Source organism: Trichosurus vulpecula, chromosome 6 (genome assembly GCF_011100635.1).
Source record: "Trichosurus vulpecula isolate mTriVul1 chromosome 6, mTriVul1.pri, whole genome shotgun sequence".
Lineage (NCBI taxonomy): Eukaryota > Metazoa > Chordata > Mammalia > Diprotodontia > Phalangeridae > Trichosurus > Trichosurus vulpecula.
This window is the reverse complement of record NC_050578.1, coordinates 129,980,316-130,007,220: the sequence shown is the minus strand read 5'-3', so window position 1 is coordinate 130,007,220 and position 26,905 is coordinate 129,980,316. Positions and strand designations below refer to the sequence as shown.

The window sequence follows — 26,905 nt, the reverse complement described above, 5'->3', positions numbered from 1 at the left end:
AGGAGTGTCCTGAAAAGCATTTTTCAGGACACTCTTGCTCAGTTCATTCTCTGAGGTGAAGAAAAAAATAATCAGGTCAACACACTTTTCAGTTTAATCTGCATTATTAACGTTTTTTCCAACACTTTCTTAAAACTTACCATCAACAAAACAATAAATCAAGCCTTGTTTGCAGTATTTATCAATTTCCAAGGTACAAATGCTCCCACTGACAATTTAACAATTGGTTTTGGGAGCTGGCTCTAGTTCATCCCTGGAGCTGAGTACAGACAGAGGCCAGAGCTGAGCATAGAGAATGGAATTTAAGGCTGGACTCATTTATTCATCTACTCTTTATGGAGGGGAAAAAAGAGCTTGGAAGGGTGACTAAACAAATTAATATTATGAAGGGGAAGGGGCAGTAGCATACGATTTGCTAAAAAGATCAACAACTTATTTTTACCTATTTGTTAAACACATCTTTTCTAAGACCATTGCCAGAAATGGTTCCAAGACTTAGAGCCACCTATGCCGAGAGAAGTAAATATTTGTCACCGACAAGACTTGAACCTTTCTTTCTGACTTGAAGGTTAACAAGCTGCCTCTTTTGTTAGCTTTGTAGAATAGTTAAGTATGTAAGAGGGAGTATCCCATAATGAAAAAAACACTGACCTTAGAATCCAAAGATCTGGATTCAAGTCCTATCTCTGGCACTTTCAGCAAGTCACTGTACTTTTTAGGCCACAATTTCTCACCCATGAAAATGGGGATAATACTATCTGTGACATCTACTTCACAGGATTATTATAAAGAATGTACTTTGTAAACTGTAAATTGGTATGCCACACATAGGAATTTTATTATATAAAAGGAATAACATAATATTTATTCTTAAAATAATATATCATTCGGACTACTTGTTTAGTCAACACACCTTTCTAAAGGACCTAGTATGTGCCAGTCACCGTACTAAGTGCTGGAGCTAAAAAGTAAAGCAAAAACAGTCCCTGCTCTCAAGGAGCTCACAGTCTAATGGGGGGAGACAACATATAAATAACTCTGCACAAACAAGATTCATATATACATACATACACATACATATACAATTGGAGCTAGTCACTGAGAGAAAGCAGTCATATTAATAGGGATCAGAAAAGGCTTCTTGCCAAAGGTGGGACTTGAGCTGAGACCTGAAGGAAGCCAGGAAAGCCAGGAGGCATAGATGAGGAGGGATAATGTTCCAGAATAGGAGACAGCCAACAAAAATATTCTGAATCAGGTGATGGAGTGTCTGGTGTGAGGAACAGCAAGGAGGCCTGCACCATTGGATCACAGAATACATTGAGAGTAGTAAGGTATAAGAAGACTAGAAAGGTAGGAAAGGGAGGGTAATAAGGGGCTTTGAAAGCCAAACAGAGGATTTTATATTTTATCCTAGAGTTAATATGGAGTCACTGGAATTTATTGAAAAGGGAGTGATGTGGTCAGACTTGTGTTTTTGGAACACCAATGGGACAACTATGTGGAAGATAGATTGGAGTGGGGAGAGACTTGAGGCAGAGAGAGTAACCAACCGGCTATTGCAATAGACCGGGTATAAGGCGATGAGGACCTATACCAGGATTGCACTTTGTGAGTAGAAAGAAGGGGTTATATACAAGGGATGTTATGACCAGAGAAATAACAAGACTTGATAACTAATTGGATATGGGGGAAGAGAAAGAATGCAGAGACAAGAAAGATACCTTGTCTGAGTCTGGGTAATGAAGAGGGTAGTGGTACCCTCAATAATATTAGGGAAGTTAAGAAGATGAAAGGGTTTGAGGGCATAATGAATTTAGTTTTGGACATGCCAAATTTCAGATATCTATGGGACATATACTTCCAAATGTCCAATAGGCAGTCAAAGATTCAAGACTAGCTTAAGTCTGAGAGTCATTTGAGAAATTATGATTGAAAGCACGGGAACTGATGAGATCACCAAATGAAATTGGATAGAAGGAGAAGAGAAGACAACCCAGGAGTTGCGAGTCCCATCACAGTTAGAAGTCATGACATGGATAAAGATCCAGCAAAGGAGATGGAGTAGTGGCCAGACAAGTAGGCCAAAAAACCAGAAGAGAGAAGTGAAAATCTGGAGAGATGAGGTTATTGAGAAGAGGGTGATCGATAGTGTCAGAGGCTGCAGAGGGGTCAAGAAGGATGCAGGTTGAGAAAAGGCCAAGACTTAATTCCAGTGAATCCAAATTAAAGAGGTTTGCATATACTTACATTTTTTTTCCTTTTACTAATTCAATTCGACAATAAATTCAGTTTTTATTGGGGGTTTATTATATGCAAGGCTCTCAATTATTTCGTTGTTTCTATCGATAAATTTTAAAATTATAGTAGTGATTACTTGCCAGACAGTTTGGCCTAGTGTCTAGTGGGCAGCCTTTGAAGTCAGACTCAGTTTAGGTCTCTTCTGGCACATACTAGCCTTGCAAATGTGAGCTACTCTCTTAATGTCAGCACTCCAGGCAATTCACTAAGAGTGCAAGTGAGAGCTCAAATTACAAATCCACATGATGAAGGGAGTTTTCACACCTACAGATCTCCACTTGATGAAATCAGTCTGAACCAAAACTTTAAGGCTTGAGCACTTTGTTAAGTGCTTGAAGCACAAAGACAAAACAAAAAAAGCCTCTTCTTTCAGACAGTTTACATTCTCCTGAAAGGACAGAACAGGTATCCAAATAAACAGAGATTGAAGGAAGTAGGAGTAAGGCAGAAAGTGAAGAGACTGTACTAACAATTGAGAGGCATAGGTCACAGAACTTTAGGAGGTTAATAAACTATGAGAGCAGGGGGCTTGAGAATATCTCAACATAAATTTTGAGATTCTCGTGTAATCCCAAGTGTAAGGGGAGACGCTGAATTAGATCAGGGGCTCTTAATCTTTTTTGTGCCAGTGGCCCCTCTGGTTGCCTGTAGACCTCTTCTCAGAATAATTTTTTAGTAGCCGACATGTCACAAGAAATAAAAGATCAGAAGCACGCTGCACTGGGAAGGGTGGACAGGGAGCAGTATCCTCTGGAAAGGCCTAAGTTTCCAAGAGTAAAAGAAGATGGAAAGATTGTGAAAAAATAATTGGGGGCAAATCAGCTGTCATCAAGGCTTTTCTTAAATAGTTTCCTCTGAGAAAAAAAAAGGCTTGAGAAGGGAGGCGTTATATTTGCTGCATTTCTTGTGGTTTCTGCCAAGGGATGATCTCAGCAGTTATTACCCAATCAACTCTGTACCAACACTTAGGCTGAGACCTCTGCAGAAAATTAATTGTCAGCCATGTGGTATATGGTTTAAAGCAACAAGCTAGAATGCTGGTATGTGAGACCTCAAACCCCACTTTGCCCTGTGGAATGTGGACCAAATTACTTAATGAGAGCTTGAGTGTATTTTATAATTTTTATGACATGTTCAAAGTGCTTTACTTATACTTATCAATTAGTCTTGGCTATATCTCTGTGAGTTATAAAGTAGAACAGGTTAATTATTCCCATTTTACAAGTAGGAAAACTGAGACTGGGAGGTTGTAATTTGCCGTAATTCAGGGGCATTGCTACACAACCAGGACAGGTCCCCTGGTCCCTGTGCTTTTTCCACTATACTTGACCTCTCTTTTAATAGTTATGCTGATCTACCTCATAGAATTTTGTTATGCAATAATGCCTAATAAAAACCACTGTGTGCTTTTATACAAGTTTGTAATTATTATTATTACAGTAATCATCATTAGTCAGTGTCCTGGATAGTTGGAATCTGCTGCTTGATAAGTACTAGCTCAGGGGACAGGCAAGTCAAGTCAATTCAACACATATTTATAAAACGCTTTCTATAGGCAAGGTTCTGTGGTAAGCAAAGAACGAGGAGCAAAGATGAAAAAGACCAAGATTCAAGGAGCCGGCAATCATGTGCCTGCGTAGAGGAGAAAGAACCCCAGCCTAAGCTCCAAAAGGGAGACGTAGCCCTGCGGGAGATTCAGAGGCAGGAGAAAACACCCAGCTGGGGATATCCAGAAAGGAAGTCACGTTAGAGCTGAGCTTAGAAGGAAAAAAAGATTTTTGACAAATGGAGAGGGACAAAGAAGGTCATTCCAGAAAAAAGACAAAAGCATCAACAAAGGCACAGAGAGAGGAAAGACTTAAAGCTGTAGTTTAGATGCAGGTGGGGAACCTGTGTAGAGGGCCACATGTGGCATCAAGGCTACAGAACACCCACCCCTGGTAGAGAGTGATTTCAGAACACTGACAATTTAAGAGTCCTGCCTAGCCTCACATGGCTGTAGGTATCAGGGGAAGAACTTCAGCCTAGGTCCTTCTGAGTCCAAGGACAGCTTTCTAACCAGTATACCACACTGCCAATTATTTGTAGTAGTAGTAGCAGTAGTAGCAGTAGTAGCACTAGTAGTAGTGGTACTAGTAGTAGTACTAGTACTAGTACTAGTAGTGGTATTAGTAGAAGTAGTAGTAGTAGTAGAAATAGTAGTAGTAGAAGTAGTAGTAGAAATAGTAGTAGTAGTAGTAGAAGTAGTAGTAGTAGTAGTAGTAGTAGAAGTAGTAGTAAAAGTAGAAGCAGTAGTAGAAGTAGTAGTAGTAGTAGAAGTAGTAGTAAAAGTAGAAGCAGTAGTAGAAGTAGTAGTAGTAGTAGAAGTAGTAGTAAAAGTAGAAGTAGTAGTAGTAGAAATAGTAGTAGTAGAAGTAGTAGTAGAGGTAGTAGTAGAAGTGGTAGTAGTAGAAATAGTAGTAGTAGAAGTAGTAGTAGTAGAAACAATAGAAGTAATAGTAGTAGTAGTAGAAGTAGAAGTAGTAGTAGAAATAGTAGTAGTAGAAATGGTAGTAATAGTAGTAGCAGTAGTACTAGTAGTAGTGGTACTAGTAGTAGTAGTAGTAAAAGTAGAAGTAATAGTAGAAACAGTAGTAGTAAGAGTAGTAGTAGTAGTAGTAGAAGTAGTAGTAGTAGTAGAAATAGTAGTAGTAGAAATGGTAGTAATAGTAGTAGCAGTAGTACTAGTAGTAGTGGTACTAGTAGTAGTAGTAAAAGTAGAAGTAGTAGTAGAAACAGTAGTAGTAAGAGTAGTAGTAGTAGTAGTAGAAGTAGTAGTAGTAGTAGAAATAGTAGTAGTAGAAGTAGTAGTAGTAGAAACAATAGAAGTAATAGTAGTAGTAGTAGAAGTAGAAGTAGTAGTAGAAATAGTAGTAGTAGAAATGGTAGTAATAGTAGTAGCAGTAGTACTAGTAGTAGTGGTACTAGTAGTAGTAGTAGTAAAAGTAGAAGTAGTAGTAGAAACAGTAGTAGTAAGAGTAGTAGTAGTAGAAACAATAGAAGTAATAGTAGTAGTAGTAGAAGTAGAAGTAGTAGTAGAAATAGTAGTAGTAGAAATGGTAGTAATAGTAGTAGCAGTAGTACTAGTAGTAGTGGTACTAGTAGTAGTAGTAGTAAAAGTAGAAGTAGTAGTAGTAGAAATAGTAGTAGTAGAAGTAGTAGTAGAGGTAGTAGTAGAAGTAGTAGTAGTAGAAATAGTAGTAGTAGAAGTAGTAGTAGTAGAAACAATAGAAGTAATAGTAGTAGTAGTAGAAGTAGAAGTAGTAGTAGAAATAGTAGTAGTAGAAATGGTAGTAATAGTAGTAGCAGTAGTACTAGTAGTAGTGGTACTAGTAGTAGTAGTAGTAAAAGTAGAAGTAGTAGTAGAAACAGTAGTAGTAAGAGTAGTAGTAGTAGAAACAATAGAAGTAATAGTAGTAGTAGTAGAAGTAGAAGTAGTAGTAGAAATAGTAGTAGTAGAAATGGTAGTAATAGTAGTAGCAGTAGTACTAGTAGTAGTGGTACTAGTAGTAGTAGTAGTAAAAGTAGAAGTAATAGTAGAAACAGTAGTAGTAAGAGTAGTAGTAGTAGTAGTAGAAGTAGTAGTAGTAGTAGAAATAGTAGTAGTAGAAGTAGTAGTAGTAGAAACAATAGAAGTAATAGTAGTAGTAGTAGAAGTAGAAGTAGTAGTAGAAATAGTAGTAGTAGAAATGGTAGTAATAGTAGTAGCAGTAGTACTAGTAGTAGTGGTACTAGTAGTAGTAGTAGTAAAAGTAGAAGTAGTAGTAGAAACAGTAGTAGTAAGAGTAGTAGTAGTAGAAACAATAGAAGTAATAGTAGTAGTAGTAGAAGTAGAAGTAGTAGTAGAAATAGTAGTAGTAGAAATGGTAGTAATAGTAGTAGCAGTAGTACTAGTAGTAGTGGTACTAGTAGTAGTAGTAGTAAAAGTAGAAGTAGTAGTAGTAGAAATAGTAGTAGTAGAAGTAGTAGTAGAGGTAGTAGTAGAAGTAGTAGTAGTAGAAATAGTAGTAGTAGAAGTAGTAGTAGTAGAAACACTAGTAGTAATAGTAGTAGAAGTAGAAGTAGTAGTAGTAGAAATAGTAGTAGTAGAAGTAGTAGTAGTAGAAGTAGTAGTAGTAGAAACACTAGTAGTAATAGTAGTAGTAGAAGTAGAAGTAGTAGTAGTAGAAGTAGTAGAAATAGTAATAGTAGTAGTAGAAGTAGTAGTAGTAGAAACACTAGTAGTAATAGTAGTAGAAGTAGAAGTAGTAGTAGTAGAAATAGTAGTAGTAGAAGTAGTAGTAGTAGAAACACTAGTAGTAATAGTAGTAGTAGTAGTAGTGGTAGCAGTAGTAGTAGAAGTAGTAGTAGTAGAAATAGTAGTAGTAGAAATAGTAGTAGTAGAAGTAGTAGTAGAGGTAGTAGTAGAAGTAGTAGTAGTAGAAATAGTAGTAGAAGTAGTAGTAGTAGAAACAATAGAAGTAATAGTAGTAGTAGTAGAAGTAGAAGTAGTAGTAGAAATAGTAGTAGTAGAAATGGTAGTAATAGTAGTAGCAGTAGTACTAGTAGTAGTGGTACTAGTAGTAGTAGTAGTAAAAGTAGAAGTAGTAGTAGAAACAGTAGTAGTAAGAGTAGTAGTAGTAGTAGAAACAGTAGTAGTAATAGTAGTAGTAGTAGAAGTAGTAGTAGTAGTAGTAGAAATAGTAATAGTAGTAGTAGAAGTAGTAGTAGTAGAAACACTAGTAGTAATAGTAGTAGTAGAAGTAGAAGTAGTAGTAGTAGAAATAGTAGAAGTAGTAGTAGTAGAAGTAGTAGTAGTAGAAACACTAGTAGTAATAGTAGTAGTAGTAGTAGTAGTGGTAGTAGTGGTAGCAGTAGTAGTAGAAGTAGTAGTAGTAGAAATAGTAGTAGTAGAAGTAGTAGTAGTAGAAACACTAGTAGTAATAGTAGTAGTAGTAGTAGTGGTAGTAGTGGTAGCAGTAGTAGTAGAAGTAGTAGTAGTAGAAATAGTAGTAGTAGAAGTAGTAGTAGTAGTAGAAGTAGTAGTAGAAGTAGAAGTAGTAGTAAAAGTAGAAGTAGTAGTAGAAGTAGTAGTAGTAAAAGTAGAAGTGGTAGTAGTAGTAGTAGTGGTAGTAGTAAAAGTAGAAGTAGTAGTAGAAGTAGAAGTAGTAGTAGTAGTAGAAACAGTAGTAGTAATAGTAATAGTAGTAGAAGTAGAAGTAGTAGTAGTAGAAGTAGTAGTAGTAGAAATAGTAATAGTAGTAGTAGAAGTAGAAGTAGTAGTAGAAACAGTAGTAGTAGTAGTAGTAGTAGTAGAAGTAGAAGTAGTAGCAGTAGTAGAAGTAGTAGTAGTAGATATAGTAGAAGTAGTAGTAGTAGTAGTAGTAGAAGTAGTAATAGAAGTAGAAGTAGTAGTAAAAGTAGAAGTAGTAGTAGAAGTAGTAGTAGTAAAAATAGTAGTAGTAGTAGAAGTAGTAGTAGTAGTAGAAGTAGTAGTAGTAATATGAATAATCAATTAGTTTTGTCAATGATAAAATAATAAATGACAAAATCATTTTACATACATTAACTCTTTTGACCTTTCACAGCATGCCCTTTGAGGTAGATTCTATAGGTTTAACTTGATCCATTTTACAGATGAGGAAATTGAGGTTCAAAGAAGTTAAAGGACTTTAACAAAAGCATGCAACTAGTAAATGGTATGGTAGCATGATAGTAATTGGAGGTTTAAATGAAGATGATAGTAGTAGTAGGAAGGTGAAGGAGAAAACAAATATGAGAGACACTGTGGAATTAGGTCTACTAGACTTGGCAACTGATTGGAGATAGCAAGGCAATGTCTAAGGAGAAAAAGAGACAAAAGGAACACCAAGATTCCAAGACTGTCTTTGAAGACAGTGGTGCAATTAATAGAAATAAAAGAAACAAGATGAGCTCTGTTTGGGAAGAGGCTGACAAGTTGGGGGATATGTTCAGTTTGTGGTACTTGCGGGATGTTCAGGTAGAGTTGTCCAACAAGTTGTTGGAAATGTAGACTAGAGTCTGAGAAGGCAATTAGGGCTGTATTGGAGAAATAAGGGACTGGATAAGATTACTCAGTATAGAGAGAAAAGAGAAGGTCATAGACAGAGACAGGAAATGAGTATATTCAGGACTGAAGAAGAGCCTGTGGAGACAAAGAAGAAGCAATAACTCATATGCCTATAGCGTATTGCAGAATGCCTCCCCACAACAACCCTGTGAGGTAGGTAGTACCAGTATTATTATCTTTATTTACATGTAGAGAGTTGATCAGGGATGTTTGATAGTCGACTTGAGAAGTGGAGAAGCCTATAAGCAATTGTTTAGTACTTTGATTCTGGCTTCTTACTGAGGGTGTAGATATGCCCATTGACAAACTCATTGAAAGAATTTACCAGGGCATGCCCGGTAAGACCTCCCTAAATATGAGGATATAGTCTTCTATTTTATCTACTGGCATGAGTTGATTGGTTTGAGACTGAGAGGGTAAATGATTCACTACCCGTTGTCAGGATTTGAACACAGGTCTTCATGGCTCCAAGTCCTTCTCTTTACCTGATTGGATCATGTGGCCAAATATCAGTCTTGATGTGGATATGTCCAGGCTTAGCAGAGGTTTAATTATCTCCCCCGCTATTGCATCCCAAGGTTCTCTAAGACTTGCCTTCTGGCCTGCTTCTATGCTTTTACAAATCCCTGGTGCTGTCACATAACTCACTGAGGCAAGACACCTAGAACTTGCCATCTTCTCTTTTGCTTTTTCCTTAGAATTTCTAGGACTCTCTTGTTGCCCCACAATTGAATTTTATTTTATGTGTTGTCTCTACAAAATAGAGGAGAACCTTGAGAAAAAGATTGTCTTGATTTTTCTATTTATATTCCCAGTATTTAGTTTGGTGCTTGGCAGACAGTAAGCACTTAACAAATCCCTCTTCTTTCCCACTCAAGTCCAAGAGTTTTTCCACTCTGCCACACTATCTGTAGGAGTAGGATCAGAATAGCTTGGTATCACAGAAGTTAAGAAACGATGGCATGGTCAAGTGTCAAACACTCCAAAGACACTCAAAAAGCCGGACACTAAGAAAAAACCATTGACTTTGGCAAATACAAAGTCATTGGAGCCATATGAGGAAACAGTTTTTAGTGGTGTGATTGCTAGAGAGAATAAAAGTACAAGGACAGGAGATTAGAGAGAAAGCTGACGGAGAGGAAATGGGGCATAGTGTAATTTTCAAGAAATTTAGCACTAAAAAGAAGGAAACATTTTAGAAGATGTAAAGAAGAGTTAAAGGAGAGTTCAAGGGAAAGGAGCCAGGGCTCTCCACGATCTGTCTTCAAGTGACTTTTCCAGATTTCTTTCACGTTATTCCCCTTCACATATTGTATGGTCCAATCAAATTGGACAACTTAGATCTTCCCCAAACATAGGCTTCAGTCTCCTACATCCATGCAACCACAGAGTCTATTTCCCAAGTCTGGACCTACGCTTCCCTTTATCTCTATCTGCTAAAGTTTTTATGTCTTCCAGGCTCTGTTCTGAGACTTTTGTTGATATCAAAGTCTTCTCTTCCTCCTCAAATTTCCCTAGAGCAAGAGTTCTTAGATTTTTTTCTGTATCATGGACACCTTTGACAATCTGATGAAACCTGTGGACCCCTTCTCAGCATAATGCATTTTTAATGCATAGGATAAAATATATAGAATTACAAAGGAAACTAATTATGTTGAAATATAGTTATCAAAAAATTAAACAGCAATATTATAAAGATAATAAACTGTGAAACAATGCAATGATGAAAGACTATTCTCTCACTTTATTTTTCTTGCTTTTTCTTGGTTTTTTTTTTTGTTTGTTTGTTGTTTTTTGGCAGGGCAATTGGGGTTAAGTGACGTGCCCAAGGTCACACAACTAGTACATGTGTCAAGTGTCTGAGGCCAGATTTGAACTCAAGTCCTCCTGACTCCAGGGCTGGTGTTCTACTCACTGCGCCACCTAGCTGCCCCATTTTTCTTGCTTTTTTTCTAACATGGCTAATATGGAAATATGTTTTGCATGACTTCAAACATATAATTGATATCATATTGCTTGCCTTCTCAGAGGGTGAGGGAAGGGTTGTAAAGAGGGTGAGAATTTAGAACTCAAAAATTGTTTTAAAAGAATGCTAAAAATAAATAAATGATAATTTTTTAAAAATAATTTAATAATTTAAGTACATGAACTCCAAGTTAAAAGTCCTCTGTCCTGCAGCATTTTATCCAGATTTTCTCCCTTGCCCACTTGTGTGTAGTTACCTGTGCATGTGTAGTATCACCCCAGTAGATTATAATCACTTCAAGGGTAACTTGAGTCATTTTTCACTTTTGTATCCTCAAGGTTAGCATTGTACCTTGGCCACAGTAGGCACTTCATGAAGGTTTGTTGCACTGGATTTCTCAGAGATAGAAACAAAGTAAGGAGCTCTGGACTCAAATTTAAGATCGAAGTTTGAGCGGTAGCTCTACCAGTCACTCAGCAGCTGCATGGCCACGGACAACCTTTCAGGGCTTCTGGTTCCTCATTTGTAAAATGAGGGTATAAAATTGGATGACCTCTCCAGTCTCTTCCAACTCTAACATTCTGTAATATTGCAAGATGTTTTATATACTCATTTCTACCACTGATATCTACACATGAATTATTCACTCAGTCACATGACTGAATTCAAATGACCTAATCTTTAGTTACATCAGTCTCTTAGACTATAAAATAGATACAATAATCCCTGCTATTTGCTTTCTTCAGATGGCTATTGTCAAGATTATCTACGAACCATAATAAGACCTTTCAGGAGGAGTATAAATGCCGTAGAATTACTTACTGACAAAATTAAGAAAAAAGAGTAATCAGTGAGATGAGACATCTGAATCAGTCAAATAGAAGAGGCTTATGGTCAGACAACTTGACTGGGAGTCAGGAAACAGGGATACCAGCCTTAGTTCTGCTCCTAAATGTTTCTTAAGATAAAATACTTAACACCTCCATATCTTGGTTTCGACATTTCCAAAAAATAACAATATCTGCCTGGTTACGATAGAATGTTACACATAATGAAACCTTGTGCTCCTTCGGACTCCTCCAAGAGTGATACCGTATGAGCTAATTATTACTTATGATTCTAAAAGCCTCAGAGGTTATACAAAAACACAGAGAATTTCTGCTGTGCAGAAATGTAACTAGGTTTCTGAAGCTGAGTTGTTGGAGGGCTCTGGAGGAGGGTATAGTAAGGGATATTCTGGAGCCAGCTCATGCCAACACACCAGAGCTGCTTATTAATTTTTCAGTTGAATATTTATTCCTCCCCAACTGGCAAATGCTATAAATCAGAGCTTGATTTATTTTGTTAATTGTATAGACTTAAGAAAGTAATGGAGAAAATGTCAAAAGTATTTTGTGCAATGGGTTTTTTTTTTCATAGAGCCTATTGTTAAATATTTACCAACATACTCCTGGTCCAGTTACCCTATGAATGCAGTAGTTGGGCATCCATCACTAGCCAATGCCACACGGCAGAGCGCTCTGACTCCCTAGTACCCAGGAGGTGACAAGAAGAGGAAAGCAGTCAGTCGGTAATAGGGATACCATAGTAATGTGGCCACCTGGGAACTGGTCAAAGGAGTGGAGGTGGCATTAAAAAACACAGGACTAGTAAAGGACTTTCAATGCTCAGGGGCAACAGCCTTCCAATTCATGAAGAGGAAGCATGTTTCTAGATTCAGCTATCCTTAGTGACCTAGGGCAAAATCCTGATTGCACACACACATGCACACACACACACACACACACACACACACACACCTAGTTACTTTGCTGCTGTATCCCCAGAGAATTTTTAACAAATAGGGTCTGACATGCTGCATTGTTACAACAGCTTTCTTCCTCATTCTCAACATCTACAGTATCATTACTTTCTAAAGTCAAAGATAAAAAATTCACACCTGAACTCAGAATACTTTTACACTTCTCAACAATTCTCTGGGTGAGAATGAGGGAGGCACAGTGGAAAGAGAGACAGATCAGAAGGTCAGAGGATTCAAATCCTGGCTCTGACGCTTCTTACCTTTGTAACCTTGAACAAACCATTTCACCTCGAAGCCTCAGGTTCCATATTTGCATGGTGGATTAAATGACCTTCAAGATCCCTGACAGCTCTAATTTCTATGATTTTATGAATGCGCATAGCTTAAGTATGGAACAGGATAAGAAACTATATGGGGAGTATAATATTGGAAACTTTCCAAACTTTTATCTTCAAGTAAGTCAAAGTTAACACAACTAGAACTTTAAGTCAACCCAATTTCTTGCTTCCATTGGGCTGGGCAACAGATCCTCCGGCGGAAGGAGAGAAGAGAAAGAAATAACCATTTAATAAGTGCCTATTCTGTGCCAGGTACTGTGCTAAGCATTTTACAAATATTATCTCATGTGATCCAGGGGGTTAGAACCATCTTTAATTAGTGTCACTGTTGAAGCATAAAACATGATTATGGGGAATGAGGAGTCCTTGTTTGAAAACAAGTGCCTCCGCCTGGCATAGGCATTTGCAAGAGCTAAGCAACAGTGATTGTATTATGTTAGAGTGCCAACCTCTCCTCTCTAAACGTAGATGCTTTCATTGAGAGGTTGATTTAGTCTTTTTGCTATTCCTCAATATTTAGAACAGAAGTATTTCTTTAAGTATTGTAAATTTCACACCTGGCCCATTGAAATGGGATAGTAATCAATGATACATCATTAAAATACACTAATATGAGACAAGCCTGTCTGCTTACACTAAATTATACTCATACTTCTTCCAACTCCCTAGGGATTCTCTTTGCCAGGTGGCATTGGAGTGACATCACTCCCATGACCTCACCAACATCTTCTTTAAGGAATAATCTTAGGTGATTAAAAATTCCTTTCAAAAGACAATATTAAAATATAGATTTGGAATCTAAAATTATATTCTAAAAATACAAACTTTTTTTATAAAATAGGAAATGAGAAATACACATGTTAGTGGACTCCATAGGTACACAAAAATATTCTTTAAAGAATTTGTTGGGCCTCCTTTTTTAAGTATGGAAAGAAATAAAATATAAAATAATATAAAGACAAATAACTTTTTCTAGATTAAAAAGTGGTTAAGAAAGTTTAGTCAATAGAACTTAAATAATGATGTGTTATATATTCCTTTTGGTTTGACTCTTTTGCCTTCCTCCGTATACTTAAGATTATTATTTCTTTCCTTAATTTCTATTGGTTCTTTTTTTCCGTTGGAATAAGATATTCACCTTAAACTTATATTAAGCTTATATTCACTTTAAACTTGTATCAAACTTATATTCACTTTTAAATTTGTAAAGTACTTTACATATATTATATCTTTTGCTCTTCACAACTCAGTGAGGTAGGTAATATTATTATCCTCATTTTATAGAGGGGGAAACCAAGACCAAAAGAGACCCAGAGGCACAGTTAAGAAATGGCTGAAGCGGAGTTGAACTCAAATCTTCCTGACTCAAAGTCTAACATGCTCAGGCCACTGTCTTCTAGTTGCTTAGAATTATGCAAGTATAACAAATGTCAGAGGAATGCTGAGATAAGAAAATGATAAAGTCAGTATATTTTAATTAAACTTAAAATAGTAGATGAAAAGTAGATGAATAGTAGATGAAGTTGATATATGTGCATGTGTTTAATATATATCGAAATAAATTTTTAGAAGACTTGATGAGGCCACTGAAATATGTACTTCCAAAGTCATTGTTTGTGACTTTACCTAGAAAGTTCACCCAGCCACTGACTAAAGTTATCTTCATTTAAACAAAAATTAGTTATAAGCAAATCGAAGAATAAGTGATAAGGAAACAAATGAATGTATACTTACTACAAAGGTTTTGTTTTTCCTTTAAATTTGGGAAGGAGGGAGGGGATAGAGTGAGAAAAAAATCTTAATTGGAAAGTAAAAAAAGAACAGAATAATATAAAGTAGAATAAAATTTGCTGCCAATCAAAGCTGTAACTAATACAAGGATGTTGGGACTTTGTACGCAGCATCAATGTGAGGGGTTCGTGCTCCTCCTTATGGAATAAAGAAAGTAAAGAAAAAGTATGCAACAATCTGTATTCAGACCCTATCAGTTCTTTTTCTGGAGGTGTATAACATTTATTATCACAAAACTTTCTGAATTGTCTTAGATCATTGTATTGCTGAGAATAGCTAAGTCATTCGCAATTGATCACTGTACAATACTATTGTTACTGTGTACAAGGCTCTCCTGATTCTGCTCATTTCACTTTGTATCAGTTCATGGAAGTCTTCCCAGGTTTTTCTGAAAGCATCCTGTTCATCATTTCTTATAATACAATACTATTCTGTCACAATCATATACCACTTGTTCAACCATTCCCCAATTGATGGGCATCCCCTCAGTTTCCAATTCTTTGCCACCACTAAAAAAGCTACTATAAATATTTGTGTACATATTGCTATAAATATTTGTGTACAAATACTTGCTATGGTTTTTACACTTCCTCCTCAAGATCAGTGGCCCTAGGTAGCTATAGGAGAATCTTGAGTAGAAAGGATCACCATGGAAAAAAAGCATTCCCCCCTATCCTCATGCCCAGCTTCCTGGATCCAGTGCGGGGATTAACTCCCCTCATGTTGCCTCACCTAGGGATCTGCTTTTGGTAGGCTAGGTGTTTGGGGCATGGGAACATCCTTAGTCTTTGTCTCCCACTCCAATCCTTTGTCTGGTATGACTGCTTCTCACCTGTGCCACTTGTGCTGGGGTCTCCTACTATAGGGGATGCCTGAGAATATTAGTAATGGAGGTGCCCTGAGAATCCCAGAGTTTCTGTCTCTCGACCCTTCCCACCAATTGAATTTTTTTCAGATGTTGGAATACTACTTTTCCATTCTATTGAAATAAAAAATTATAGGAGCCCACCCACATCCCAGCTCTGATAACTATTCATCCCCTCGCCAAATTATGCATCATTTCATTTCATTAATTTGTACTTATCTACATATTTCTTTGTGAGTACATTTTGTTCAATGTATGTGTGTGTTTTCCCTCTCTCCTCAATTACAGCCAAAATTTCTCAGGTCTAACCTCCTATTCTTTCTTCAGCCCACTACAACTCTAAAATGTGTTGGTTCCCAACCTGTGTGAACTTGCACAAGAATAGGACTCTGGTTGTCAATGTCCTTTGCACAAGGAGTCACTCCTGGAGGCATCCTCTTTAGCTTTGTTTCTTTCATCCAGGTTACTGTATCCAAGTTTTCTTAGCAAACAAATGACCTTCTAGCAGGTACATCAGATTACTCCTCCCGGTTTCACTTAAACTCCCTAAATTGTTCTTGTAGCCTCCCTTTAGCTTCCCATCCCTTTTAAAATCATCCTTTCCTTTATAATTAGCATTACTATAAATGCTGTTGCCTCTATGAGTACTGTGCCCTCACTCAGAGAGGAAGATAGTCAAGAAGGGAAGAAGGATGAGAGCAGAGGCAGTATCTCCTATTAAGATTTGATTGTTGGCTTAAATAAGGCAAAGAGTGCCCTCTTTTAAAAACTGACCTATTTTAATTTAATAGGTTGTAAAATCACCACCCTCCATCTACCTTGATTTCCTTTTCACTAAGCCCTATCCATTTGGAAATGCCTTAAGCCCTTCCATGTAATTCTATTAACATTCAACTTTCTATTCAAATCTGCTGATGCCTTTTCTTTCATTCATCTCTAGTTGGTGAATAGTGAATTATCTAGGTCTTCTCAGAATAGCCTCCTACCCTTCCCAAATGCACTCTGGCTACAATTCATAAGATCATAAATTTAGAACTGAAAGAGACCAGAGAGGTGAAAGGATGTGCCCAAGATTACCCAGGTAGTAAATGGCAGAACCAGAATTTGAACCCAGGTCCTCTGACTAAATCCAGCACTTTCTATCCCTTTATGCTGTCTCCCTATAAACAATTCCTTCAATTTCTTTACATCCTGCTCTCCTATCTATGTGCAAACTTTCTCTACTTTTATGGTTTAATAATGTATTTATTTGCCTCCCTATGCTTCAGGGGAGGGTGGGACGGGGTAAGCATGGATTAAAATAAAAGTTTAAGGGAAAGGACATAATTTGTACTTCACTTCGTCTCAAAACCTACTTCAACTCCATCCTCACTCCCCAGGATTTAGTCTGCCTATTGTCTTCTATCTTGCCACTGAAACCTTGAAGATTTTTTCTTGCATAACTTCCTGTTGGCACTATTACTTCATGAATCTTGAAAACTGCATTCAATTCCTTCTCACTCACTCCCTCCAAAATATCTATCACATTGACTTGTGAATTCATGCATACTTCTGTACTTCAAGGCATTCCAAATCTGTATTCATTCCTTCATTTCTTTAAAGGTACATTTATTTTATTCTAAAATACTGTACTCTGCATTTGGATGCTCCTCTGAGAACAGGAAAACTAGGGTGTCTATTCATTCCGGTCTTCACCTTCCTCCACCCACCCCACATCCACCTTGCCAGCCTTTGATTCCAAGTAAAACACTTCATTCTTCAGATCTGGTGTGGGCAAGATATGGCATTAGTTTTGAAACTTAGAGAGAGGCTTCCTCTACCACTTAAGTCCAACAAAAAGATCTTTGAAGATAAGGACAATAGAGGGAGGAGCACAAAAGAGTCATAGGCTGAAAAGAATCCAGATTTCTAAAACAACAAATGGGTAGGGAGCCTTGAAAAATCTGATTGAAGATGAAATCAACTTGGAGACACTGAGGGGAGTGTGCCTTTTTAAGTCCCTTCCAGCTCAAAATCTTTTATCTTATGCTATGTATTAAGAGAAGAACACACCATATACTATGAGAATTTTCCTGACAGTTAAGTAGATTTCTAAATTACATATACATATATTTTCATTATTAATATTAAGAAATGGAAGGTGAAAGGAGTGCTAGGGGGAATTAAAGTATATGCTTTTTTTTATTTTCATTTTCCACTCTTTTCCCTCTTTAGTAAATGGTCTTAGTACAATGGGAAAAGCATTGGTTCAGGAGTCTGAGTATCTGGGTTCAAATCCTACTTCTGACACTACCTTTGTGACCTTAAGGATGTCATTTCAGTTCCCTGGGTCTTAGTTTTCTTACCTGTAAAACAGAGAGATTGGACTAGACTGCCTCTGACCTCTCTTTCAGTACTAAATTTATTGTATGATTCCTCTGGAGTAGTGGGCTTATCTTTCTAGAGAAAACCAATTGATAAAAGTCTCAACAAATATAACTCAAGGGAAACAAATGTTTAACCTGAAGATACTAGCTCCTTTCAGAATGTAAAATACCATACTCAAGTCTTACTGCGGTTTGTAATTTGGGGAGATGGGGTAGAAGGAGGGAAACAAATCAGGTCTCATCAGTCTTCTTGGATTTTAAAGTCAAAAGGACCTAAGCCATAACAGTTCATTACATTGAGTCTATGAATCATTTCTAGTGAATTTATTTGGGTTCAGTAGTAGATCTCTGATAGTCCTAGTCATCAAGATGAATTAACCTAACCTCCAATAAATCAATGTGCATTTATTAAGCTCCTGCTATGTTGCCAGGCATACAAATACAAAAATGAGACTGTCTCTGGCATCAAGTTTACAGTCTGATATATTTTCTTTTAAATTTTCTAAAATGGCACATTAGTTATGCTACAACAGTGCAAACATTAGTAAAAGTAACCTCACTAATAGACTTATTCTATCTAATTTCTCATAGGTACGCTTGAAAATAAAAGGCACTTCAGCTTTTTTTTAAAGCAACAAGATAAAATCATTTTCTACTGCAAAATAGACAATAGCCATCATTTCCATTACACAACTATCATTTGTAACCATTCAAATGCCTTTTCAAAACTTGTATGTTAATGATGTCTGCAGAAATAAACAATCCGGCCATCTGAAAAGAAAGACTTTAATCACAGAAATCTCTTTTTTGAGATGATTTCAGGAGAGATTTCTGAAAATATTTTCTCTAATACTCATGCAGGCTAGTGTGTCAGGTATTTCTGTGGCATCATTTGTCCTATTTTAAACTAGAAATCACTAAAGCCCAAGAAGCTAAGAGTTATTTTACTTACCGGTACATCTTTGATAAGCAATACAGAGGCCCTGAGGAGTGCCCAAGAACTATAGACAAGTCTTCGCATCCCAGGCTATACCAACAGCTTTGTGAGCTAAATGAAATTAAGGAAAGAAGTCACTAGCAATTTAAACGGAACTAGTCTGACTGGTCTTAGCCAAGGTGGTGGTGATTGGCTGTGTGACTTATTAGTGAGGCAGATTAAGGAATGAGAGAGTATATATCATTTTGTAAGAACTCTCTAGAGGTGGGCAATTAAAGTCAAAAACTCCTTGAATAAAAAAAAAAACAAGGAAACCCATAAGTTTGGGAGAAATGTTGGAAATTTCACATGACCCAATAATTTTGACAATATAGAAACCGAGGCCCAGAAAGGTGACTTGCTTAAGGTCACACAGCTAGCACTGCTTCTTCAGCTGGTGTTGTGGATTCAGTAATGGCCCCTTTGTATGGATATTTCCTATTCTGTGTTATCTTTTAAGTGTATTGGGGGTAAGAAAAACATGAATACTTACCTATTTCCTCCTAACAGCTCAAAATGTTTTAAAAATTCTAAGCCCCAACAGGGGAGAATATCTATCCCTTTTCATATAACTTTGTGACTTATTTCTGGGACAAAAAATGCATAAATATGGTATGATGTATTCATGCATGTGTGTAAATATGTGTGTAACACACTCCTGAAAATCACCTTTTAAAAATTATTGTCAATGTTTCTACTTAATTAACAGACTAATAGCAAGTCTGACTGGAAGAAATTAAAAGTGTATACAGACATAGGGCTATCGACATATTGAACTCGGTTGGGGGCCACCTGTAACTAAAACCAGTTTCTAACAGCAACCCATAAGACCTGCAGCCTGGCAATGGAGTTGTAGATGTCCCAAAAGAATAGCACTACCTACTTAGCAGTACTTGCTCTTAGGTTGCAAGGCCTTCTGTTGATGCATGCATGTGAACATGCAGCACCTTCCGTGTATACAAATACAGATATAGGTCCAGGTTTAGGGATTTTTACTCCTTTTATATTTATGCTTCTTAAAAGCCCAGCAGTCCTGATACACTCAATGAAAGAGATAAATGAGGTTGAATTAACATTGCTTTCTTCTTGGATTTCCTATAGGTTATCCAAGCCCCAAATATGTATTGACTGTGGCTTTCTTATTTGTCAATAGCTGGTTGTACCAAGAAGGTTTTCACTCAGAAAAAAAAAGAAGGAAAAAAACATCTTTTTTCAATTGTGTGGTTTATGATTCTGTCAGTCTGATGACAGATGGTCTCTTTGTTGAGACTTGTTAGATGGATTTCAGCTTTATTGCCTGTAGCTTCTTTCTTCATCAACATTCAACCTACAAATTTCAACATATTCTTTGTGCTATACGACAGAGGATTTATGTTCCTATAGACACATAGAGCTCTAAAGATACAGATGCAGCAGAAGAAAATCTAGAAAGATCAAGAGGAATGTAGATGAAACTACAAAGTACGAACCAGTGAATATAGGGGCTCAGGGAACGTGTGAGCTTGACGAAAACATTGTAGTTAACCAGATGGTGATATGGCCAATAGTGATGATGAAACTCTGTTCCTTTTTTTTTCTTAACAGACTACAAGCCTTTCACACCCCATATTTTGCACTTCCTTATGATGTCTTTGTTGGGGAAGGAGAAGTTCAGGTGACAGGAGAAGTAAAAAGGGAGATAGGGGAAAGAAACAAAAGAACTGGTGGCTTATTGGGGTATTTATTTTATATGTCATTTGTATGTGTATGTGTGTGTGTGTGTGTGCATGTGCACAGGTACATCCACTTCTTCTTTGGGGTTTTGCTATGAAAAAGCTTTGAAACTTTTTGAAGCTCTTTGAAACTTGGTGCTATTTGAAAGAAACACCTTAGAGTAGAAATGTTTGTTTCTTTCTAACTTAAAGCTGTTGCCCCCACTTGTTGTTTAGGAAATGACAAATCTGATCCTCTGATCTCCAGGTCATAGACTCAATTGGATCAAGGTGGCTCGATGAACGTACACTGTAGACTTAGAGGGATGCTGGGTGGTTGTGTCAGTCATCCAAATAACTAGAAAAAACATTCAGCCAGACCACAAATATTTTTGTTAGCCTGAACATGTTCCCAAAGTCCTTCCCACACAAGGTCATAGAAATGATACACCCAGTTGCTATGACCATAAGTGACCTTAAGAAGGACATTCATTGTTTGTGTACGTGGTCATGAGGAGAGAGGTTGCTTGCTTGTTTGCTTGTATTATTCAGAATCTTTCCTTAACCAAGCCTGAAGTCATAGATGGAAAGAGAGGATTTAACTTAATTCAGTCCAAATCAACAGGTACTTTTTAAGAACTAACTTTGTTAGGAAGTGGCTAGGCTCTTAGAATTAAAAGATGGAAATGGAAAACAATCTCTACCTTCAAAGATTTTTACATTCTACTAGAGGAATCCAAAATGGACACGGATAAGTAAATACAAGACAATTTGAGGAGGAAAAGAGTACTAACAGCTGGAAGGAGGGGGGTCAGGAAAACTTCCAGGAGCAAGTGGCACATGAACTGAATCTTGAAGAAAGCCAGGGATTTTGAGAGGTGGAAGTTACTGGAAGCCTATCCATTCTTAAAGACTAAACTACATACAGATTAATCCCTTGGTCTCCCATCAGCTACTTTGGTCAGGCAAGCAAATTAACTAGTTATTAATGTGCTAAGGATTAATCAGGTTATATAACTGATCAATAAATCCATCAACATTTTTGAGCACCTACTATGTGCCAGACATAGTGCTAGGGATATGCATGTGACTAGGAATAAGACAAAATGAGATAGTCCTTTCACTCAAGGAGTTTATGTCCCTTTGCGGAAGTATAGATGTACATGAGTGCCTATGTAAAACATAAAAATGCAAAGTAATTTTAGTGGCGAGATCAGCTGGAGGAATCAAAAAAGGCAAAAGAAGTTGGTGCTTGAATTGAGCTTCACAGTAAACAAGGGATTCTAAGAAGCAGAAGTAAGGAGGGAGGACATTGTAGTATTAGGGACAGCCCGTGGAAGGTAAAGAGATGGGAGATAAACTACTATGTCTGAAGAACTGTAAGAGGTACAGTTTGACTGCATTGTAGCATACACAAAAGAAAGTAATGCATAATAAGACTCAAAAGGTGGGTTGGGACCAGAATCAGAAGGGATTTAAATGCCAAAAAGAAGAATTTATATTTTATCCTAGTGACAAAAAGGAACCATTGAATTTGAATAGGAAAGTGCCATAATCAGATCTGTATTTTAGGAAACTCATTTGATGCATCTCCTTCATGATTTCTTACAGTACAGTAAGTATTCCATAGTATCCATGTACAATAATTAGTTGTTATTCTCCAACTGATGGACATCTATATGTGTGTATGTATATATACACACACATACATACATATGTTCATATTGTGTATACATATACTTTTTTCATAGAGATGAAATGTAAATCATTGGAGCTGATTAGATCACTAAATCAATGTAGAAAAGATGGCCCAAGACAAAGCTTCAGAGTGCATCCGTGGTTAGGAGGTTGGCTAGAGAAAATGAACCTGCAAGAGACTAAGAAGAGGTATTCAAACAGGGAGGAGGAGAAATAAGAGAGAGCAGAGGAAAAAAACCAGAGTAGAGAGCATCCAGAGGAAGAGGATGGTCAACAGTGTTAAATGTTTCAGCTAAGTCAAGAAGGATGATGATGAGGTCATCAGATTTAGCAAATAAAAAATCATTAGTAGCCACTTATGTCTATAGTCATAATCATACAGGCACAACCAGCTGTTGGCTTTTCTTTCCTAACTTTTATTGCTATGCAAATACCTAGTCAGCTTGATTTTTTTTTAAAGTTAAAAAAACAGAAAGCACCAGCCATTTAACTATCAGTTGCCACTGCTCTTGGTAAGAAGAAATTGCTATACAAAAGAACTGTTGAAGAACAGCTTGTTGCCATTGTTTTGGTCTCCAGTTCTCTTCTACTTTTATTATTAGGCTGTCCAGACTCCAACGGGGCTTCTTCATCACATGCCTTTACCTGAAATCCTGCAACACCTATTGTCATAATGCTGGGAATTATATGTCTTTGTGTCACTGTCCTAAACTTTGGCTCAAACTCATAATCTTCAGTGTGTTAAATGATCAAAAAAATTTAAATGTATTTTTCATAAATGTGAGGCAAGGTGACATTCTAACAACATTGGAAATCATTCTCAGAAAGCCATAAGAACTTTTCTATGAGCAGTTTCACCTTCTTTGGAACCATGTTTCACCCTTTTAAGCAAAATTTTCCCAAGATGCAGTCCTCATTATATTTTTGAGACACTGGCATATTGATCACTTAAATACTTTGGTAAAGTTTTAGATCAACATGCTTTTAATCTTTTTGTCATTTGTGTTCAGATATAATTATGGCCAGATGTGGGGTGGGGGTGAGGGTAGGAGGGGCACACTGGTATTTCCAGTTACCTGGGAGGCTGAGGCTGGTGGATAACTCAAAGATGGAAATTCAGGGCCATAACAGAACTCACGTCTATCTTACGTCTGCACTAAGTCCAGTACCAATATGGTAACCCCCCAGAAGTTGGGAGGTAGGGGTATCAAGCTGCCAAGGGAGAGGCAAATCTTCCCCAGTCAGAAACAAAGCAGGTCAAAGCTTCAACGCTGATCATCAATGGAATAAGGCCTGAGAGCAGCCATCGTCATTCCAGGGTATGAGAGAGAGAAAGAGACAGACAGAGAGAGGGAGTGACAGAGACGGAGACAGAGAGAGAAAGAGACAGGGACAGAGACACAGAGAGAGACAGAGATGGAGACAAAGAGACAGAGAGAGAGACAGAGACAAAGAGATTTGTGTGTACTTCCTCTTTTATTAGAGGATCAGTTTCTAGAGGGCATGGTCTGAGTTTTGTACTTGTCCTTGTTCAGTGGTTCAGTCATGTCCAACAATTTGCGACCCCGTTCCATGGGGTTTTCTTAGCAAGGATACTGGAGTGGTTTGCCATTTCCTTCTCCATTGGATAACCTTTTGTCAGAACTCTCCACTCTGACCTCTCTGTCCTGGGTAACCCTGCATGGCATAGCTCATAGTTTCATTAAGTTACGCAAGCCCCTCTGCCACAACAAAGCAGTGATCCAGGAGGGAAACTGCCAGTCTCCATCAATTCTTATGACTCATTAAATAAATCGTTTAACAATCTAGAAGTATTTTTTTACCGCTGCTATGTGCCCTGCCTGTGACAGTCACTCTGGGGGATAAATGAGAAAATATCATCTCCAGCTTCAAGGTATTTACATATTAGTTCATTGCTGTCAGACTGGAGGACCAAACACACCAAGAGCTAAAAGGATCACCTTCATTTTCACTATTTTCAGGGTAGGAGAAACTGGAAAACAGAGAGACCTATCTGGATATGAAAACACTACCCAAAATCTAGTCAAGAGACAAAATATGAATGTAACCCTTCACATTGATTTTAACTGAATATTCATTTAACTGGTTGGAAGGTTCCCCCACCTCCAATATTAAAGGGTCTACATTCAATAATATCAAAGCAGAAATTTATAAATATATGTTCAAGTAAATGGGAATGAAGGCAAGGGGAGAGAACAAGTATTTATTAAGTGTCTACAATGTGCCAGGCACTGTGTTACGCACTTGATAGGTATTATCTCATTTGATTCTTACAACCACCCTATGAGACATGTGCTAGTATGATCCCCATTTTACAGCTGAAGAAACTGAAGAAGGCAGGAGTTAAATGGTTTATCCATGGTGACCTTGCTAGTAAGTGTCTGAGATTAGACATGAGCTTGGATCTTTGAGATTCCAGGCCAAGTTAGAACAAGATTTTCCAAGCAGATTTGTCTTCTTACCATAGTGACATAGAACTATAAACCTTTTGTTATGAAATAATACAGTGATTTCTGATAGACATAAGGGGAAAATCAGATAGAAAATTCCTTAAGTTGATTTGGGAAACATTTATTAAGCACCTACATATGCCGAGCACTGAGGTTGTAAAGAAAGGCAAAAGCAGTCCTTGCCTTCAAAGGTCACAATATAATGAGGGACACAGCATGCAAACAACTCTGTACGAAAAGGAAGATAATCACAGAGCAGCAGACTAGCATTAAGGGGGCCTGGGAAATGCTTCTTGCAGAAAGTAATAAGGAGCCACCTTATGAACAGTTTTGAATGCAAACAGAGAATTTTATATTTGATCCTGGAGGAAGGAGAAATCTGTGCAAAAACAAAAGCCCCTGCCTTTAAGAAGTTTACACGTTACTGGGGAAAAACAACATTCACAGATTTCACAGACAAGATAATACTATGTGTATATGTGTATACAGACATCCAAAGTAAACACCAAGCAAACTGGGGGGAGAGGAGTTTCCCACTAAAAATGACTGGGGTGGGGGAGGGTTAAGAAAAAGACTCCAGACCCTTGAAGGGAGCAGGGAGTCCTGGGAGGCAGAGGTGAGCAAGGAGTGCATTCCTCACTTAGGGGAGGGTGACAGGCTTTACAAAGGCACAGAGACAATCATTGGAATGTTGTGTATGGATATGACACCAAATAAGCAGGTCTGACTAGAAGGTCATTGTTGTAAGATGGAGTAATGTGAAATCAGCTAGGAACAATGGTAGAGCATTGTGGAGAGGATTTCAATTCAAGTATCATATGATGCAGATAGCCACTCATGTCCTTTTCTAACTCTGATTCTGTGAGTGAATAAGTGAACAGTTTTACAGAAATGTTCCTCCAAAAATTATGTGATTCTGGTTTTCCTGTAACTAGACCTAAGTCAAACTAAGTGAATACCCCTTTCTTTTATGGGATATCAGATAGAGTACTTGAAAGTTACTACAATCTCTGCCAATGTCAATGCCCAGTTGTTATTCCATTACAACTTTCTTCGTGTCCCTGGTTCTTACTTTGTGCCTTAATTAAGCTATGGCAGGTCCAAAATCCTTGTGTGAGAATGACTTCTGAATCATATGGAAAATAACCTTGGATCATATCACAAAATATAGAAACAGAAACCTGAGTCAGTTGAAGCGATGTCAAGAGGTGTATGGCCATTTCTTTTTTCATAGAGAAAGCCACAGATGTAAACATCCCAGTGGTCCAAAGCCACTTGTATATGAAAGGTAAAAGGCTGAGGGTGGAGTAAGAAACAAAAAGCCAAGGCAGGATGTAGTCCTGTTTTTATTAAGAGGAGGATCTGCAATTACTGAACTACCATAGGTGGACATGACACAACCCCAGTAGAGGCCTCTCCTTAACTGTTCCTCTCATGCAACCCCACTTACTCAGACCTGATTAACTATGTATACACGGACAATCCTTAATATCCCAACCACTGAAAAGCCCTGTAACTATTGGGTGTGTCCATTCCCAAAGTTAAATTATGGGAAATGTTTTATTTTTAAGTAACCATATCATACTCCCCTGTGTAGGACTGCCCCGTACTAATATCATCATCTTCTATTCTTCTAGTAAAACCAGAGAATGAATCATTAGTTCTTGGTTACAGAGACAATAGGGAGCCTCTGAGAAAGAGTAAAAGCTGAATTGGAAGATGCTAGGAATCACAGATTTAGAGTAAAAAGGGACCTTAGAGATCATTAAATCCATTTTATCATCAAGTCTAGTTTATTTTATATTTAAATTTGTTTTATTGTAACTTTAACAAACACCAAAGAAGAGCATTTCCTTAGACAAGGTAGAACTTAAAAAAAAAAGAATATATATGAAACCATGACTCTCTATTCACATAGAGTAGTTTGAATTTTCCAAAATATACATAACAAATTCAGTAAGTTATTTTCAAAGCTTCCTTCCCTGTTTGCCTATGCTTTTAAAAAAACATTTTGTTCGTATGCTTTGTTTTTATATTAAGTACATTTAGAGATTACTCCCACTTCATGAGAGGTCTCTTTTTTTTTTGGAAGGGGAAGGCAGGGCAATTGGGGTTAAGTGACTTGCCCAAGGTCACACAGCTAGTAAGTGTGTTAAGTGTCTGAGGCTGGATTTGAACTCAGGTCCTCCTGATTCCAGGGCCGGTGCTGTACTCACTGAGCTACCTAGCCACCCCAGGTCTCTTCTACTAAAATAAAACAATTAAATAAAACTAATAGACATCTCATCTGAAAGAGCATGGAACATTTCATATCTGTAGTACCCCTTCCACTATTTAAAAAAATTAAAAGGTCTATTTTTTCTCAGTCTCAACTCCTACACAATTTGAAAAAAAGGGTCTTTTAACAGGTATGCACCGTCAAGCAAAACAAATTCTCCTAATAACTATATACAAAAATACATACAATCCTGCTGCACTCTAAATCTGTCACATCCTTTCTGAATTTCATTCTGTCTTCTTCTGTTCAATGAT

The 26,905-nt window shown here is 37.4% G+C and overlaps 1 protein-coding gene across 1 annotated transcript in view; it reads right to left on the bottom strand.

Moving 5' to 3' along the window:
* The window catches only part of TMPRSS11E (transmembrane serine protease 11E), a 66,762-nt gene extending 50,048 nt beyond the window's left edge, over positions 1-16,714 (bottom strand). The window contains exon 1 of the mRNA XM_036764398.1: positions 16,563-16,714. Coding sequence (XP_036620293.1) covers positions 16,563-16,714 — 152 coding nt within the window. The remainder of the gene's footprint in view (positions 1-16,562) is intronic.
* Between the last annotated feature and the right edge of the window lie 10,191 nt (positions 16,715-26,905).